Source organism: Tupaia chinensis, unplaced genomic scaffold (assembly GCF_000334495.1).
Source record: "Tupaia chinensis unplaced genomic scaffold, TupChi_1.0 Scaffold000279_1, whole genome shotgun sequence".
NCBI lineage: Eukaryota > Metazoa > Chordata > Mammalia > Scandentia > Tupaiidae > Tupaia > Tupaia belangeri.
Window position 1 is genome coordinate 2,348,382 of NW_006159762.1, and position 14,619 is coordinate 2,363,000.

At 41.5% G+C, this 14,619-nt stretch overlaps 1 protein-coding gene across 6 annotated transcripts in view; it reads right to left on the minus strand.

Annotated features, from left to right (window-relative positions):
* The window catches only part of PMS2 (PMS1 homolog 2, mismatch repair system component), a 40,555-nt gene that overhangs the window by 7,228 nt on the left and 18,708 nt on the right, over positions 1-14,619 (minus strand). For 4 of the 6 annotated variants that reach the window (XM_006150191.2, XM_027772518.1, XM_006150190.3 and 1 more), the window contains 2 exons: positions 8,431-9,298; positions 4,765-4,932 (listed from right to left, as the gene is read on the minus strand). In XM_006150191.2, coding sequence (XP_006150253.1) covers positions 4,765-4,932; positions 8,431-9,298 — 1,036 coding nt within the window. The remainder of the gene's footprint in view (positions 1-4,764; positions 4,933-8,430; positions 9,299-14,619) is intronic. The other 2 variants (XM_006150189.3, XM_014588482.2) reach the window with 2 other exon arrangements.

Sequence of the window (14,619 nt, forward strand, 5' to 3'; positions counted from 1 at the left end):
GGACTCAAAATGTGGTCAGCCATGTGGGAGTCCAGCGACCTTAACCACCACGCCACCTGCTGGCCCTAGCTTTATTTATTTATTTTTTTCCCTTTTAATTTTCTTTTATTATTTTTTGTTTGTTTCCATGAATCTTTTTTCTGTTATTTCTTTTATTTATTTTTATATTTTTCCATAAACATTTACTTTACATATCAAGAAAATTTTGCTCATACTCCATAGTTCTCGACAGTTAATAAACTTTCAAAATTTCAAAATACTGAATTTTAAAGATAATGTTCATAATCCTTATTATAATTTTCTATAATTTTGTTTGTGACTCTATAACAACAGAGACAGTATGGTTTTAAATATTTTTGAGAAAATATTTACATGTCAGCTACTCAAATGCCCCAGTACACAAGTCACACATAAACCTTCTCAATTCTGCCCTGCCTACCAAGTATTCTGTGATATACCATCTGCTAGCAAACATCAGTCTCTTTTTCCTCCTTCAACGTCTTTCTCAAGATAATCCTTTGGTTGGGACCAGCAGTTAGCATAATGGCTATGTTGTTGGACTCCCATGTAGTCCACTGTGGTTCAAGTCCTGGACCCTGTGGCTTAAACTCATGCCGGGCACGTGTGTGTGCGTGCCCAAGATCCTGAGAGGAGAATGGAGGAGAAGAGATTGCAGCGTGGCCATCCCCCCTGAGGGGTGATTTCCCACTTTCTGTCTGTCTCTGTCTTTCTGGCAAGGGCACGTGCCCTACAAAAAAAAAGATAATCCTCTGGTGTGGTTGCTCTTTTGCAATCTCTACTGATTACAATGCTGGGCTGGAAAAGTCCAGGTTATTTTGTGTTATACATTCTTTCATATATCTTCTCTAATCCTCTCTGCCAGGCAGAACTATTTATGGTACCAAGCCATCTTTCCAAGAGCTTCTGTTGGCTTACTTGAGATCCACCTTAGTTCCATAGTTTCCTGATTAATCTTCAGATATGACATTCTAGTCAAAGCTCTGTCCAATAATGAGTATTTCTAATTTCTGATTCAATGCAACAAGCATGACTGAACTTATACAAATAACCCTTCTGCCACAAAATAGGAATACTCCCAAATATTTTCCAATTCCAGAGGTATCAGGAAGGAAGAAAAGTTCGTTTCCATCTAAAGAAACAAAAATATTTTAACAAATTGCTGAAGCTATCAACAACTCAAAAGAAAGTAAAATGCTTAAATTGGAAAAACAAAGTATATTTTAAAAAATCAGTAATGTTTTACTCAAAAATCATAAAATTCTATTTCGCCAGTTCAGTCTTACGTTCAAACTTTCTTCTGTTGAATATGCTGTGCTACTGTGGTCCAATCTTTCTGCTTAACTCCTGGAAGGTAACACTCAATGTGATTATTGATATTTCTTGTCCCTAGCATTAAATTGGTCATTTTCTTGGTTGCCTTTTTTTCTCTTCTTTATGTGTCTTTAGTTTTCCTGGTAGAGCACTCCTTTCAGAACTTCTAGAAGATGTCTGCTATTGGCAAATTCTTTCAGGTCTTGTTTATCTGAGAATGTTTTTATCCTTTCTTTCCATATGAAACATAATCTTGCCGGTATAGTATTCTTGGTTGAAATTGTTTTTCACTTAACACTTAGAATATATTTTCCCATTCTTTCCTTGCTCGCATTGTTTCTGATGTGCGGTATGAGGTTAGCCTGATGGGATAACCTTTATAAGTAACCTGACATTTCTCTCTTGCCAATTTTAGTATCTTGTCTTTGTCTGTAGATTTGGCCAGTCTGGATATGATGTGCCCTGGAGAAGATATTCTTGGGTTGATTCTATTAGGGCTCCTTTGTATTTCTTGGGTCTGGATATTTGAATGCCTCTCTAGATTTGGAAAGTTTTCTTCCAAGATTTCATGGAAGAGATGATCAATGCCTTTATTAGTTTCCTCACCTTATGGGATACCGATTATCTGGATGTTTGGGCACTTAATGCTGTCTAGTATTTCTCATATAGTATTCTCATTTTTGGGAGTTATTTTCTCAGGTTTTTTTTGGTTGTTTTTTTCTAGATGAGAGGTTTTACCTTCCACATCTAAGATTCGATTATGTGCATGGACTAATCTGCTTTTAAAACTTTCAAGGGAGATTTTGATTTCCTGAATGGCAGCCTTCATCTCTAATAGCTCCATTTGATTCTTTTTAATGGTATATATTTCCTCTTTCAGATCATGGAATAACTTCAGCACCTCTGGAACTCGTTGGCTCTTTTCTCTTGCATCTTCTGGAGTTTATTATCTCTCACCTCTTGCATCTCGTTTAGTTTTGTCACTACGAATATTCTGAATTCTCTATCAGACATTTCCACGAATTCTACTGTATTGTCTGTGGATGATGAGGGTTGTTCTTTTCCCTTAGGGGAGAGATATTTTCTTGGTTTCTCATGTTTCTTGTGCATCTGTGGTGGTTTCTGGGCATTCTGTGACAAAATCTCTCCTCCACTTGTCTGAATATTTTAGGATTCTAGAAGATGAAGTTTAGAGCATAGCTTCCCTAAACAGGCCAGGACACACCTCCAGTCCTATTTTAATTTTTTTTTTAAGAGAGATATTTGTTAAAGGGCGTGTGTGCTTGCTGGAGAGATAAGAGACAGAAAGTAAGAAATTACTCCCCCCCCTCCCCCGGGAGATGGCCACACTACAATCTCTTCTCCATTCTCTCAGTATCTTGGGCATGCACACACACATGCCTGGGGTGAGTTTTTGTTTTGTTTTGTTTTTTATTTCAAGTTCTTTTATACATTCAAATACATTATTTACCTTGCAAAGTAAGTATTTCAACATGTATGCATTTCTCCCCAGTCCAGTTTATAATACTATAAAATTATCTTCAACAGATAATACTCCATTTCTTTGTCCATTTATGCTAAGCCTCTCTATTTTTTTCCTTAACGTCCTTCCTCAGACTCTACTCCTTCACCCACCCTCTTCCCACACTATATCTGGTATTCACAACTATTTACTGTGTTTCTATATCCTTTAGTCATTCAATTTTGGTCATAGAGTGTGGACACTCAGTATATATTAAGTGGAGGCATACAATGTCTCTCCTTCATAGCCTGGCTTGCTTCACTCAGCAGTAAATCTTCCATATTCATCCACTTTCTGTCAAAAGCCAGAGTCTTATTGTTGTTTATGGCTGAGTAGTATTCCATAGAGTATATGTGCCAGTTTTTCAATCCATTCATCTGTTCGTAGGCACTTGGGTTGAGTTTTAAGTTGCCAGACCTGGGATTCAATTCGCAGTCGACTATGTGGGAATCCAGCACTGTAATCATTGCACCATCTGCTGGTCACTTGTTATTATTATTTTAAATTTGACCAGAGAAAGAGAAAGGAAAAATGAGAAAGCAAGCCACCAGGTTTGAGACTTGAACTGTGGTCAACCATTTGGGAGTCCAGCACCTCAACCACCAACACCATCTGCTGGACCCAATAACATTTTCTGTTTTTTTAGAGGTTTTTGCTATTGGACGCATGCACTCACCAGAAAGAGAGAGACAGAGACAGAAAGCAAGAAATCACCCACTGGGGTGATGGCCACACTGCAACCTCTTCTCCTCTAGTCTCCTCTCAGGATCTTAGGCACCCCCACACACATGCCCGATGTAAGTTTAAGCCACCAGGTCCAGGACTTGAATCATGGTCAACTACATGGGAGTCCAGCGACATAGCCATTATGCTAACTGCTGGTCCCAATAACATTTTTAAATAGCTATAAAGATTTGATGCATAAGAATATATTAGCTGCGTGAACTTGGGCAAGATTTGTGACCTCTCTGAGTACACCTCAGTTTTATCACCTGTGAAATAGTAACTACCTCATAAGATTGTGAGGATTAAATGAACTAATGAAGTAAATTGCTTCAGTAGTGTTTGGCCCATAATAGGTACTAAATAAATGGTAGTTGTGACTATTATTATGTAAAAAATATAAAAATTTGCTGTATAGATACTTAGGGCAAACAAAACAAAAAACCTAGGGCTGGCCCAATTGCCTCATGGTTATAGGAACTGATCTCACACAGTTGACACTATGCAGTTCAAATTCCAGGTCTGGCAGCTTGGAAAAAATGCTGGGTATATGTGCGTGCCCCAAATCCAAACAGGATAGAGAAATGGAGGAAAAGGGATCGTGTCATGACCATGCCCCATTGGGGAGTGCTTTCTCACTCTCCTGCCCCCTCTCTCTCTGGTGACCACATATACTCCCTGGCAATTAAAAAAAAGAAAAAAAGTATGAGGGGACTTCACAAAGTTCATAAAAAATGGAATTAAAGTACGAGCTTTTTTTTTTTTTTTTTTTTTTTTTGCCATAGGGCACATGCACTCACAGAAGAGAGAGACAGAAAGTGAGAAATCACCCTCCAGGGATGACTGATGGCCATGCCACAGGCCCTTCTCCTCCATTCTCCTTTCAGGATCTTGGGTACATAGGTACACAGACCCGGCCTGTTTTTCAAGCTACTGGGTCTAGTACTTGAACTGTGGTCGGCCACAATCAAGTGCCTAAACGACCACACCACCTGCTGGCCCCAAAGTACAAGTTTATTTGATACAGAAAAATTTTATTCCATGGACAGTTTTTTCATAATACACATTTTACATGAATTTTTTACAGCACCATCCCATATACTGATAAACATATAAGCGATTAGATTTTAAATTGGGGGAAATTTGGGAAACAATACTGAATATTCTAAGAACTGAAATGAACTTACGCTATAAGCCTCTGACCCTGGAGAACTGTGTGCTGTTGTAGCACCTCAAAGTTGTATTTCTCATCTGTAGCATGCTGGTCCACTATGAAGATATCTTCATTCAGTTTGGTTATTATAAATCCCAAATTAAACTGACCAATGATTTCCATTTCTGCAAACATTGTTTTACTGCATGTAGAAAAATGTTATTTATAAGATATTTTAAAACATTATTTTTCTGGTAATAAAACAAAACACTGTGAAAAGAATCAAATAGAAAAACATAAAATAGAAAAAGCCTAATAACCCCACTTTGTTTTTGCCAATATTGGGCCTCAATCCTTCTAATATTTCCCAGTTCACCACTGGGTCCTATGATGGGTAGTTTCAGAATCTAAGGCCATTAACTATGTACGTCAATCCTGACAAGACAAATGCCACTTCTAACCTTCATATGAGAAATGAACATTATAATTATGCAACACACATGATTCAGTTTTGTGAAAACAATATCAGCCCTGTGGCTACAAAAAAAGAGCCTCTCTCAGACCCGCAGTGGAAGCTCTCTGGTTCTCAGACAGTAGCTGGTGCTGAGAATAAAAGGAGCTGAGATTGTCATTTCTTTCAGTAAGTGCTCCAGAACCAAGGAAGGTAGCCACACCACAGGGTCATTGTTGTCATTGCTGTAGCAGTCACCGGGCTCTCAAGGCACTGGCTTTGGTTGGCACTTCACCACAGGTGACAGTTTGTTCTACTGTGATGTGGTGGCATACCAAGGACTACTACCTTCCCATTTCTCCCTGGTAAAGGCTCAGCATTGAGCTCAAGTCCAAGTCACAACTGAACCAATCCCCAAATCATCTTTGATGGTCTGTCTCCTGGGACCATTCCTGGTACCAATTCCTTATCAGGTGGAGACCAATCAAAAGATAAAAGCTACATCAGACAAAAAAACTCATAATGAAGAATTGTGAATTAGTAAAAGGCAGTTAACTACTAAACTTAGAAATACAGAAATAGTAAATGCAAGAAGCAGCTGCTATCTCTAAGGATGAGGGGATACTGTCCAAAAAGAGAACTCTTGGAAGAGGCCCCGTCTTGCTGAGGCTGTTTCAGACCTTGCTGGAACAGGAGAGGTGGCAGCCAGCTGCAGGAAAAGAAGCTGCCAGAGTGAATAGCACAGTGACCCCTGCACACTGCTGGTGGCTGCACCCCCAGTAGGAGGAAAAACCCCAGAAGCAAGGAACAAAGCTTCTCCTGTTGTCTTGCAGCACTCTGCAGATATCTAACAATGCATCAGAAGAAATGCTTACATGGTCTAGCCTCTAGGATCCAAAAGCAGGACAACAGATAGATTCAGAGTTGACAGTCACCACACTGGAATACTATTTCCCCTAACTGATTCCAGGCTCTCCCAGAAACTGATCATGCTCTGGTTCCTCAGGTAGATTATTCTTATTTATACTGGCCTTGAGATTCAGGTCTTCAGTAGGTCTCTTACTATAAAACATAGCATCATGGCCTACCTATAGTGATGCAGGCAGTGGGGCACCACCATGTAACCCTGGAGCTATATGGGAAGCCTGGGTTCAGATCCCTGGTTGACCTGAACATACTGGGTATGCATGTGATCCTGGCTGGCTAGAGGGCTGAAGGAAGGATCACAGTGTGGCAGGACCCTGTCAAGGGTCCCCTCTCTCACTTTTCTTTCTCATGAAAGAAATAAAAAATAAATACAAAAAACAAACAGCATCTGGCCCATTCATAGTGACACAGGCAGTAAGGCACCACTGTGCAATGTTGGAGCCACATGAGAAGCCCAGGTTTAGATCCTAGGTTGACCTGAACATTCCAAGTGGCAGGCTGAGGGGAGGACTATATGGCAAGACATTCTCAGATGTGTACCTGTCTCTCCCTCCCTCTCATGAAAGAAGTAAAATAAACTTAATAAAGGGGGCTGGGGAGCCTGTGTCATGGTGGTTAAAGTGACTGGATCCAACATGGCACTGCATGAGTATCAGACCGGTAGCTTAAGAAACATGCCAGTCACATGCATAAGCATGCTTTGAATCCCATAAGGAGTGAGAAATGAAGAAGGATTTGTAGCATGACCATCTGCCCTGGGGTTGCTCTCTCACTTTCTCTCTCTCAAGCAAGCACACATACTCTATGGCAAATTTAAAAACTAAACAAAACAAAAACAGGGCCAGCACATAGCATGGGGGTAAGGCCCTGGATCCCATATGGCCAACTCTGTGGTTCAAGTCTCGAACTCTGTGGCTTGAAAAACATGTCACATGCATGTGCATGCCCCAAATCCTGAGGGGAAAATGGATAAGGATTGTGGTGTGGTATCTACCCTGGGGAGTGATTTCTCACTTTCTTTCTCCTTCTCTTTCTCTCTCTCTCTCCAGGAAGTACACATGCCATATAGCAAAAATAAAAGAATAAATCAACCAAAAAAGCCACTTTGTTGTACATGATTACTGTGAGGAACATGGTAGGTAACTATTGGTATTTTCTATTATCTCTATTATTAATTGTTTCCTTAAATTGATTCTCCTTTTTACCTATCCTAGGCAATTTTCTTAAAATCTCAGATTTGACAATGTGCTACTGGGTTACTGGAAAAGTAATGACTCATTTTGGCACAGAAAAATAGAAAAATATGTTGTGACTTTCCCAACAACCTAATAATTGTCATTCTTGCTAATACACCTTAAAATGAAAAATAGGAAACAGTGATATCCACTGAAACCGCCATGAATTCAACAAAAGGAGGGGTCACTATGGGCTGAAGACCATCAAGAAGAGGGATGAAAGTAGGGTTGAGAAGGTACTGATTAGTTTGCACTGATTTAGGAAGCATGTGTTGAGAAAATCTAAGAAAAATTCTTGAACATTCTTCAAGGTGTGTGGTGAGTGGGCAGCAGGTGGCACTGTGGTTAAGGCACTGGATTCTCACATGGCCAACCACCTTTTGAGTCATGGACCTGGCAGCTTGAAAATCACACTGGGCATGTATGTGTTTGTACCCAAAATTCCAGGAAAAGAATGGAGGAGAAGGGACTGTGGCATAGCCATGCCCCTTGGTGAGTGATTTCTCACTTTCCCTCTCACTGTCTCTGTCCTTTCTGGCAAGCACATGTGCCCTATGAAAGAAACCCTAAAAAAAAAAAAAAAAATTACATAAAAAAGAAAAAGGTGAAAGAGTTCTTTAAAGAAAATTATGTGACAGAAGTGAGAAGCAATGAAAAGAAGTTGGTAAAAGCAAAAATCATTGCCAAAAATGCAGTGGCAAGACTAACAGCCAATGTGCAGTCAAAATTGACCACAGCATTAAAAACCAAGAGACGGAGCAATGAGGAAGAGGGAGAAAACCAAGAGAGGAAGGGAGAGGAAGACAGAGAAACACAGGTGAGTTTGTTTAGGATGCAGCAAGTCTGTAGTACAGGAAAGCTCCCAGGAAGGACTATTTTGACAAGCAATGGAAGCCAGAGGACAGATCCCAAGGCAGGGAGACACCCACACCTGAGCCAGACAGAAAAGATGATGTCGAAGCAGAGCAAGAACAAAGATAGCAAGAGATATCCAAGAGATACCCAGAGGAACAAATGTGGCATCTCTGGTTCACTCAGAACGACCTATCATTATCATGACTGAAACATTCTTAAGAAGAAACTTTACCTTATCTCTTTTCTTAGTTCATCTTCTGCTGCTTGGTTTTCTCCAGGGCAAATTTTTGCCCTAAATTTCCTATAATTCTGTTTGTCTTCACTTTGCTGTTCTTGGTGATGTAACTGCTTTATTCGTTTAGCTAAAGAACTCATAGAAAAGTCAAGTGTCACTATTTTCTTATTAATTTTAATAGCTACATCAACCTGAGATACTGACACATTCTGAGTATTAACCAGCTCGTGAGGAATGTCAGAATTTGAAGAAATTTCTTCTTTTTTAAAACGCTTTGTGTTTGAAGATAAGAGATCAGTTGGCTGAAGTGAAACTCTGAATTTACATCCACTATCTTCTTGGTTTACACAGTGTTCCACGTCTGAAAAACGATGGTCAGTTGCAGGTAATTTCTCACAAGATTCCACATTCCCCTGTGAACACCTGTCTTCTGGGGTGCTTACTGCACACTCACTGCTGCAGTGACTGTCCATGTCAGGAGTGCTGGGTACTTCCTCTGTGTCAGCTGAAGTACTGCTATACCCCGAGTCCTTCTCCATTTCGTCTCTGTCCACACAGTCACCAGAGACCTTATGGGAACCCACTGCCTCATCCTGAGAGCCTAGCCAGTCTCTGCCTGAGATGAGACTTACAGCGCTGGCAAACGGCATGCTTCTTTTTTGTTTAGGAGAGTTCCGCCTCGGCTCACGTGACTCCGGGTTCTGAGACCTGTTCTCTGTTGTGTAACGAAGAGAAAAGGCTTCTCTCAGTCTGGAAATGGATACTGCCCTTTTCTCTTCCCCCTGGGTCCTTAATGATGGGGAATTATCCTGCTTTGCTGGCAGAGGCCTCTCTATATCTGTCACATGAGTTCTTATTAAGTTACCTAAGTAAATATGAACAGAGAAGAGGATCAGGGACTGTATTGAAATAGGATAAGAAGAAATTGTTACATGAGGAGGCATTTCACAAAACAGAAACTCCCTAAGGTTAATGAAATTTATAAGCACTGTGCAATTGAACTGGAATATGATGTGCCTATATATACACCAGAATGAGTAAAACTTAAAAAAGAACAAATGGGGCTGGCAGGTAGCGTGGTGGTTAAAGGTGCTAGATTCCCACATGGCCAACCATGGTTCGAGTCCTGGACATGGCAGCTTGCTTTCTGCCTTTCTCTTTCTCTCTCTGGTTAAATTAAAAAAGAATAATAACAAATGGAATTAAATAAATAAATAATTTTTTAAAAAAGAACAAATGTTCACAAGGATAAGGATCATGCAAAATGTTTAAATACTGCTGGTGCTAGTGAAATCGGTACAAGTGCTTTGTAAAACTCTCAGGACACTATCTCCTAAATCTAAACTTGTACATACCTGTGGCCCAGCATCAGTTCTCCTATCAGAAATGCTCACCTATGCTTTACTGCAAGACACGTATAAGAACGCTTAAGGTGGCTTTCTTCCCTCTAGCCCCGAAGTGGAAACATCCCAAAGATCCACAATGAAACTGTGATATCTGAATACAGTGGGATACGGTACAACAACAAGAATAAATGAGTAAATGAATGACTTGCAAGAATCTCACAAACAAAACACTAACAGAAAGAAGCAAATTGCCAAAAAGTACAGACTGACTTCAAATTAAATACAGGTGAAACTAAACTATGCTATAAGAAGTCAGGAAAATGTTACCAGTGGGGATTAGGGGTGGAAAGGGGCCCAAGATGGTTCTGTGGTGCTAGTTCTTGTTATTTATAATAGAGTGTGCATGCACATGAGAGAGAGAAAGAGAGAGAAAAAGAGGGAGAGAAGCATCCTTGATAGGATCCCATTACAACGCAATTCCCTTTCCCCAGCCTTCCAGCTCATTGAGATACTGGGCAGGTATGTATATGCCTGTCACATTTCCAAGCCAACCCAAGGATCTGAACTCTTGATCAGCGATGTGGCTTCCAGGAAAAGGAGTTGGTGGATGGAAAAATCATTGCCAAAAAGAGTTCAGTTTGCTACCAACTGGCCACCAGGTTGGGCCTGTGGATGCTTTCTTGCTTTCTCTTTTTTAAATCTCTTTCTTAGGGCATGTGTACTCACCAGAGAGAGACACACTGAGAGAGAGGGAGGAAAGTGAGAAAGCATCCTCTAGAGCAGATGGTCATGCCAACAGTCCTTTCTCATCCAGTCTCCTTTCAGGATTTGGGGCACATATGCATATATACCTGGCGTGTTTCTCAAGCTGCTGGTTCCAGTACTCAAACCACACAGCAGTGCCTTAACCACTATGCCACCAGCTGGCTCTTGATCTGTTTCCATTTCTTGATCTTATATACCTAGAAGCCAAACATGTATAGTATGTTTGCTTCTGTGCAACTGCTATACGTCAACAAATTGGCTAGATGAACAGTTGTTTGGAGCAGTTTTTCTTTATGGGGCAACCTCTTAAAATGTCTTTGGAGTGAGCCCAAAGACTTCACTTCTAGCCCCCTTCACCAAAATGTGTACACCAGTGACCATCCTCCCCTATATTCCACACTAAATACTGTGCCTGATACTCTCTGATGCAGGGAACTGCTAGGAAAGGCCTGCCTCACTTCCCATGTACAATAGCTCTGCCACACAAATGCTGGTGTCTCTTTGCCCTGACCAACCCCTCAGGAGCCTTGTGCTCCCACCAAATCCTCTGACTTCCCAAAACTGCTCACCACAGTCCTCTATGAAAGCCTGTGCTATTGTCCTCCAAACTGACCTCTCCTCACCCTTGGGATATTAAGACAGAGAGCAGCCCCTGTTCCTGCTGCTTCTTGCTCTTCCCCACGCTCCTACCTTATGGCTCCTGGTACACTCAGTTTACAAAGCCTCATCCCAGAGCATGTTCCTCTCACTGGGAGCAAGAGATGAGTATCTGTCAACCTAGCTGTCAACCTTACTGTCAGCCTCCTCAGCAGCTTGCTGGTCTTTCCCCCCATAATGATGGGCATTCACTGCCTCATTTCTCCACATACAGATGTAGTGAAGAGTAGCAGGTTGGCTGACCTTCTCAAAGAAGACAGTTTCACTCAACAGAGTGGATCTGGCTGTGAAAAGGTAAATGGTTGGGGCCAGCAGGTGGCATGTCACTGGACTTCCACATCACCAACCACAGCTCAAGTCCCAGATCTGGTGGCTTGCTTTCTCTTTTCGTCTTTCTTTCTGTCTGACTGACTCTGGTGAGTGCGTGAGCCCTATAGCAAATATTTTTTTAAATAATTATATTATTTACTTTTATTTATTATTTATTCATTTGTTTATTTCAGTTGACCAGAGAGGGACAGAGAGAAGGAAAGAGAGAAAGTGAGAAAGCAAGCCATCAGGTCCAGGACATGAACCACAGTCGGACATGTGGGAATCCAGCGCCTTTAACCACCATGCCACCTGCCGGCTCCGAGCTCTATAGCAAATTTTAAAGTAATGATAAATAAAATTAAGTAAATAATTCTTTAAAAAAAAATAAGGGGGCGGGGAATGACTAACCTTTCCTCAACCAAAGAAAGAAACCAGGGCTCCTTCCTAGATGACCCAGATATACTTAGTTTTGTTAAACAAAAATAAAGTAAATGGCTGATAATTTATGACCTGGAGCAAAATAATGATTGTATATAATATCACAGATATCAAGTCAGTTTTGTGGCAACTCTCATTTCAACATATCTGGTGAAGACTGTGTAAGGCTGACCTCAGGGAATGGCAGAATACCAAAATTCCCTCCTGAGGGAAAGGAATAAGAAAACTGGCAAAAATTGTCAGAATCAACTTTTGCAGAACTTCTGAAATTAATGAAAGGCTTGCAAAAATCAGAAAGTGTTTATTTAAGAAAAATGGCCAAGTCTCAGTAAGAACAGCGACCTTTGTGACCTTTTAACTTGGCCTACACCCAGCCCTGTCCTATCCTCGAAAACCAACAGACTGAGATCACAGCAAAACAGCAGCAGCCTGGCAGCTGCCAGAGGAAACAGAAAGGGGTTGGAACTCCTTCAAAGCCTCAAGCCCCAGAGAACTATGATTATCTGATCTGTCTGGTGGTTTCTGGAACACTACACTTGCAAGGCTATGTGTATCTGTTCTGACTCAGAGTTCACCCAGTGCAAAAAGTCTTTCCCTTGAGGGCCTTTGTCAAATCAATTCAAAGCAATTGTCTATTATCACAGCTTAAGGCATTGGATAAACAGCTGGGCAAACAGACTAACCAAAAAGCTTAAAAGGAAACATTTAGTAATGAAGTGCCCATAAAGGCTTTATTTATTTATTATTTGGGGAGAGTATTTTTGCTATAGGGTGCGTGAGCTCCCCAGAAAGACAAAGAGAGAAAGTGAGAAATCACCCCCCCCCAAGGGGGGATGGCCAGGCTACAATCCCTTCTCCTCCATGCTCCTCTCAGGATCTTGGGGGCGTGAGCACACACACATACACACACACACACTCGCCTGGAGTGAGTTTAAGCCACCGGGTTCGGGACTCAAACTGCAGTCCGCTACATGGGAGTCCAGCAACATAGCCATTACACCAACTGCTGGTCCCATCTTATAGAGGATTTTTATTTTTTGGAGAGGTTATTTGCTATAGGGTACGTGTGCTCACCAGAAAGACAAGAGAGAGACAGAAAGCAAGAAGTCACCCCCCAGGGGGGATGGCCACGCCACAATCCCTTTTCCTTCATTCTCCTCTCGGGATCTTGGGCACGCACGCACATGCACCTGACGTAAATTTAACTCAAACTGCAGTCGACTACGTGGGAGTCCAGCGACATAGCAATTATGCTAACTGCTGGTCCCCTTATAGAGGCTTTTAAAACTCCCATCTAATGGCCAGCCCCTTAGCAGGTAGTTAAGGGAGCTGGCTCCATGTGGCTGACCACAGTTAAAAATCCTAGGTCTGGTAGCTTGAAAACCATGCCAGGCATGTGTGTATTTGGTGCCCAAAATCCTGACTGGATGGAGAAATAAAGGAAAAAGAATTGTGGCATCATGGGGGTGCTTGCTTTCTCTCTCTCTTTCTCTCTGTCTTGTGAGCATGCAAGCTTGTTGGTAATTAAAAAGGAAAACTCTGGGACCAGCAGATGGCGTAATAGTTACGTTGCTGGCCTACCCCTAGCCGATCCCAGTTCACATCCTGGGTTGATGGTTTAAAACTCACACTAGGGGGAACCAGCAGTTAGCGTAATGGCTATGTCGCTGGACTCCCACGTAGTCGACCGCGGTTCGTGTCCCGAACCTGGTGGCTTAAATCTCACGCCGGGCGCGTGTGCGTGCGTGCCCAAGATCCCGAGAGGAGAATGGAGGAGAAGGGATTGCGGCGTGACCATCCCCCCTGGGGGGTGATTTCTCGCTTTCTGTCTCTCTGTCTCTCTCTGTCTGTCTGGCGAGCGCACGCGCCCTATAGCAAAAACATCTCCAAAAAAAAAAAAACTCACACTAGGCATGTCTATGTACAAGCTCAAAATCCCGAAAGGAGAATGGAGAAGAGACTGTAGCGTGGTCATCCCCCTGGGGGATGATTTCTCACTTTCTGTTTCTCTGTGGCAAGCACACAAGCCCTATAGCAAAAATCTCTCTTAAAAACAAAACAAAATAAAACAAAAACCTTTTAAACTGGGGCCGGCAGGTGGCTTGGTGGTTAAGGACACTGGACTCCCACATGGCCGACCACGGTTCGAGTCCTGGACCTGGAGGCTTGCTTTCTCACTCTCTCTCTCATTCACTCTGTCTCTCCCTGTTCAAAATAAAATAAATCAATAAAATTAAATAAAATAATTCTTAAAAACAAAACCTTCTTAAACCTAAAAATCTAGAATGCTACTTGAATGCTCAGAAAATAACCAAAAAGACCTTAAGCTCTCACCTCTGGCCAGCGATGAATCTCTATGCAAGCAGCAGCGAAGGCTAAGGCAGAGTTGTCAACTGCCTGGCTGAGTGTTGAAGGTATGCCCTGATAAGCTCAGATTACCCCAAGACTGAGAGACTTGGGTTCAGGCATTTAAGAAAATCTCTACCCATACATAATAGGCTAACCAGTAAGCTAGCAAAACAGATTTCGGTTGCTACACATAAAAAAAAATAAAAATTTTACAGAATTTGTTGAGGTTTTATTTTTTGTTTATTTGTTTTTGATTTTGTTTCTTTCAGAAAAGTAAAAAAAAAAAAAAAAAAAAAAAAAAAACAAGGAACCCACAAGT